This window comes from Camponotus floridanus, unplaced genomic scaffold, assembly GCF_003227725.1.
Source record: "Camponotus floridanus strain SB8 unplaced genomic scaffold, Cflo_v7.5 scaffold5, whole genome shotgun sequence".
Classification (NCBI taxonomy): Eukaryota; Metazoa; Arthropoda; class Insecta; order Hymenoptera; family Formicidae; genus Camponotus; species Camponotus floridanus.
This window is the reverse complement of record NW_020229658.1, coordinates 4,334,869-4,340,015: the sequence shown is the minus strand read 5'-3', so window position 1 is coordinate 4,340,015 and position 5,147 is coordinate 4,334,869. Positions and strand designations below refer to the sequence as shown.

At 26.2% G+C, this 5,147-nt stretch overlaps 1 protein-coding gene across 2 annotated transcripts; it reads left to right on the top strand.

Moving 5' to 3' along the window:
* The first annotated feature begins 668 nt into the window (after positions 1–668).
* LOC105258028 (synaptobrevin homolog 2-like) lies at positions 669–3,157 on the top strand. Of its 2 annotated transcripts, XM_011269077.3 has the most exons (6): positions 669–868; positions 978–1,027; positions 1,346–1,396; positions 1,675–1,907; positions 2,605–2,680; positions 2,968–3,151. In XM_011269077.3, exons 1-5 carry the CDS (start codon positions 803–805, stop codon positions 2,640–2,642), a joined length of 438 nt encoding a protein of 145 aa, XP_011267379.1. In that variant the 5' UTR covers positions 669–802; the 3' UTR covers positions 2,643–2,680; positions 2,968–3,151. The 2 variants fall into 2 exon arrangements, with proteins under 2 accessions (XP_011267379.1, XP_011267380.1); XM_011269078.3 differs by lacking the exon at positions 2,605–2,680 and having other exon boundaries at positions 2,968–3,157.
* Positions 3,158–5,147: the final 1,990 nt, after the last annotated feature.

Below are 5,147 nucleotides of genomic sequence, written 5' to 3'. Positions count from 1 at the left end.
AAATACACAACAATTTTATGAAAACTATACATTATTATATTTTCTCTTGTTTTAATTATTTCATAATTGTGTGTATAAAAGACTTAAAAAATATTTGTCTATTGTATTATGATGTTTTATGCGAACCCTTGCACGTCTGTACGACAATCAAATAATTTTTTTATTGTTTGCGCTATATACTATGTTACTATGTATTTCTCTGTAATTGAATATAAATGTTTAAAATAAAAGTAACATGCAAAAAATAATACATCTAATTTTTTAAAACAATAAGTTCTGTGTTAAAAATTTTAAATATAACATATTACCAAAAAATAAATTTCATTTTTGACATATGTTTTTTACATATGTTTTTTATTGCTTCACTAGATACTGCCCTCTGCTATATTAATCCACATATGTGTACTATTTTGTAACTGTCACGAAACCGGTAGAACAGGATGGTTTCTGTTAAAATGACTGAGTATCCATCGACAGTTCAATCCTGAATAATAAAAGAAATTATTTAACGAATTGATTATTTCTATGTATAATGTGCATAGATTCGTTTTGCTAAGGACACGTTATCGTGTTATTCCTTATTATAAATACAAATTGCGCTTTACGATATCTCTCGTTGTAGTATATTGATCCATAGCTTGTGTATTGTACTGTCACAAAGCCGGTAAAACAGGATGGTTTCTGTCAAAATGGCTGAGTATTCGTGGATGGTTAAATTCTGAACGGTGAAAGAATCATTTAGTTGCGCGAATCGATCATTTGCAGCCCGTGTATAACGCGTGAATCTAATTTTCCTAAAGATATGTTGTCGTCTGGTAAACGCAGTTTATCTAAAGAAGACATTAAAACTGCGGATAAAGATGAAAAAGTGAGTACTCTTCATCACTGTATCGGCATGTACGAAGAATGCAAACACGCAATGCCTTGAAATGTCGGCATATTTGGCGGGAAATTTAACATATGTTTGTGCTTCGCAGGAGACATTGTTGGAACATGACAGCGATTACGACGAGGAAATGTTATTTACGTAAGAAAATTTAATTTAATTATAATTACTTTAGTATTGTAAAAATGTTACCAATTTTTTCTGTAAAAATGAGAGCCAATTTTTGAGAAAAATCATACCAAAATTAATAACTATGTTTGACATAAAATAATGATTATTATTACAGTTAATATAAAGTACTATTTTTCATTTTAAGTTTTAATATAAATTATTAATTTTATTATAAATTTGCCTTTGTTTATATATTGAAGTCTTACATGTAATAAATTTGACTTTTACCATATTTTTCTATAAGTTGTTGCAAAAAATATACTAATGTATATTAACATACAATTGCAGTCGGCCGAGCACGTCGAATAAGGAAGAAAAAGTCGACAATAAAATGGACAGGTCAGCAATAATATACTTTTAATATACCTTTTATATTTTAAGAATTGAAATAAGTGTATTTCGAAGGAAAAATGTATATTTTCTAATTAAGGTACTCTCAAATAGAATAGAATATAAAATATACTTTAAATTAGAATAAAATAATTTGTCTTTTTAATAATTAGAACTATACTTATTATAAACATACTTTGCTGTTATATTTACAGTGTGATTATTTTCTAACTGAAAAATGTTTAATTTTAATTTTATTCTTTATTTAATCTGTTTTTTATTTAAAGCGTCAAGCTGCAAATTCAAGAGGTGACAGATATAATGCGAGATAATGTGCAAAAAGTAATGGATCGTGGCGACAGATTGGAGGATCTCCAGGATGCAAGCGATCGTTTAAACATGGCCGGTAACGAATTTAGGGAAGCCGCGAGGAGAGCACAACGAAAAGCGTGGCTACAAAATGTGAAGTCGAGGATCATCATTATCAGCATCACTGTCACTATCGTGCTTTTCATTGTTGGTAATAAGGAAATAGTATTAATATTACAACAGTTCAATATTATGAAGCATAAACATCTTTTGTTCATATAATGTTTAACTCATTCACAACCTCTTTAAATATTTTTTTGAACTACTTCGTGATTTTCTTATGTCTCACAATTTACATACACTTTTTGCTTCTTCTCATGATTTTATGATTTTCTTTTATAATGTGTGTTACGCAAGAACATAATAATGCTGTGTAAATAATCGGAAATTAAAATATCTAACGATTTATTACAAATCAAAAGTAAACGTATAAAGATTTTTATATAAAATATATATTTTATGTAAAAGAACGACACACACGCGCGAAAAATTTAAAATAAAATAATTAATAAAATAAGTTATGAAGTATGAATAATGAAAAATAGATATTTGTTTTCTACATGAATGCAAGTTTTTCAACAAGAAATTCAGCAATATAAATTTTATCATGAAATATATTTTACACGCAATTTTTATTTCGTTTTCTTCTGTTTTATCCAATTTTGTACATTTCTAATTTTTCATAAATCTTTTATATAGTTTTTATGTCTATAAACGTGAGTCACTTTCTGTTTATTTTCGAATCAAAATCGGAGATTTTAAAAAACTTTGAAATATTTAATTAAATCAAAATCAATTCAGTTAATTTTTGGGGTATTATCTAGTTAGATAGCGCGTGTCGTTTTCAGTTTTGGACATCATGGTGCTTTACCTGGTTCTCAGATAGCGAGTACGATGTTTCGAGCCTCGATCATTCACTGTAAGGTACATGACTTTTCACATTTTCCCTGAACTCTGCATAATAATGTTTTTGTTCAGAGGCCATAATAATCGCGTATTTGAAAGTCGTTAAAATTTTGTTTTTATTGTGTTACGCAATGTTCATGCGTAATTTGCAATTTACTCTGCGCACATATATCAAAATTTTCTTCATTTACTTCTTTTTATCATATTTTCTGTGTTTTAATAGCATTGTAATTTGCAGTTTTATTATGTAATTGTCGTCAATATGTAATGTGAAGTATTTTCAATCTTTTTTTTATTTTTTTCAGTATCCATCGTCGTGAAATATGCGTGAACGTGATGCTTGATTGAGGGACCGCCAATCTATTGTCTACATCATTGTACATAAATATTTTCTTCCCATAAATTAATTATATATGTATTATATTTAATATAATAGTTTGTATAAATATATCTTCTATTATTTTCGTGTAAATCTCGTTATTTTTATACATTATATCATTGTAAAGACTATATATCTAATAATGTTCTGATTTAATAATCCTCTAATCTAATAATCTAACCTAATAAGTATTTGTCTAGTAATGCGTTACACAAAGAAATAATCGAAAAATGATAGCAATATATTCTGTTTCTAACTTTTACATGGATCTGTAAAAATTAGAAACAAAATACATTGCTTTTTACAATTTCACATCATCAAGACAAGATTATGTTTTTATTTAGTAGAGGCACACACACACTCTCTCTATTTAAACAGCATACATTATTTCTCCTTTATTCTATTCTATTGTCTTTCTTTCATATTTTTTATCTGATTTATAATCTGATAACATAATATCAATGATGAGAATTGTAAAATATATATGTATATGTATATCAATAGTTCTTCCTTATCATGTATTTTTTGCGAGTAATGCAAGTGTATGTTATGAGAGTAAATTTACAAAATTCATACTACATTTTGATAAATTTGACAAACTTGTGTTGGAAAATATTTAGAAAGAAATTGCTTTAAAATGCAATCTTCTGTATTGAAAAACACAGTTTATCTCTCATATCTCAAAGATCATGACTAGCAGATAACTAGGATTGATATCTGCGACTTGATGATTTGCAATATTCATAGAAAGAAATAACACGTGTTGTCATTTTAATGATATTTTATTGTTGTCAATTGGTGATGTTAATTACTTATATGTGCTACATATTATTTTATATATCAATTAATATAAGATATAGTATTTTTTTAAATTTTAAACGGTTTTGAATGTATAACATTACATAATTATTTATTTATTTTCCATATTATTTTTACAACATTAATAAATTTTTCAAAATTTAGTCTTGCTTTCTTGAGAAAAAAACCGAAAATTCCATATAATAAATTAATACTTATTTTTGAAAAGATAGCATAAATTAAAACCGATAAATATTTTATAGATAAAAATATAATTTTATATTAAATAAAAATATAAAATAGTATAAAATAAGTAAACTTCTTGTGTATTTAAAATGTTTTATTAAATAGTAATTAAATGTAGAAATAAATAGTTATAAATATGTGCAGAAAAAAAATTCCAAGTTATTCAGCCAGGAAATTAAACACACATTCATTCTTTAACTTTATTGATAATTCATGATGTAACTCATTAAATTTTGCAATGGAAAGTGAATATGTTATAGAGCAATGTACGTGACAAGTTTTATATAATGTAGTGATCTACAAATTGCTACAGGCGTGCGAGACGATTCATGATAAGTTCAAAATAATCGATTTGCTAAAAGCGTTATCACTGTGAATAATTTTTAGTGACATGCATCGCTGTATTAATATGTGTATTTTGTTATTTATCAACTTTCCCACAATATATCATAAATCATTTAAATCAAAATTTATGAAAAAAAAAAAGAATTTATAATCAATATTTTTAATCTTCTAATTATTATTTCTGTCACTTATTCGTTGTATTTCCTTCAACTACAGACACTCACGGAATATTAATAGTATTGATTAATACAATGATAAGTTATTTTAAGTTAGTAAGTTATTTTAACAATATTATCGGTCATTGCAAACATTCTATATTTTTAAATTACATTAATAAAATAATGAAAAGATAAAGGAAATTTAAAAGCATAATCTGTTTAAACTTCTCATTAATTAACGTAATTTAAGAATATAAAAAATTCATAAAGAATTGTTTATTTAACTGGAGTTATATTTAAAGAGAATCTAGCGCATGCCTTATAAGACAGAATATTCCTAGAATATTGTATAAATATTATTAACACAGTTGATAATAATTATATACTATATTCTAGGAATATTGTGTGTTTATAGGATGTTAATTAAAAAAGATCGAAAATCTACATCTCATCGCTCTTCACAGCACCCGCCTTCGCAAACTTGGCTTTCGTGAAAGATTTCGCGCATGTGTGATGCTTTGCAGCATACTGTATCAGCTTTACCATTTCCACCGCCTCG

Coding starts and splice junctions, on each gene's coding strand:
- LOC105258028 (XM_011269077.3), top strand. CDS start 803: ATGTTGTCGTCTGGTAAACGCAGTTTATCTAAAGAAGACATTAAAACT. Junction 1,028..1,345: donor GACGAGGAAATGTTATTTAC/GTAAGAAAATTT, acceptor ATACAATTGCAG/TCGGCCGAGCACGTCGAATA. Junction 1,908..2,604: donor TATCGTGCTTTTCATTGTTG/GTAATAAGGAAA, acceptor TGTCGTTTTCAG/TTTTGGACATCATGGTGCTT.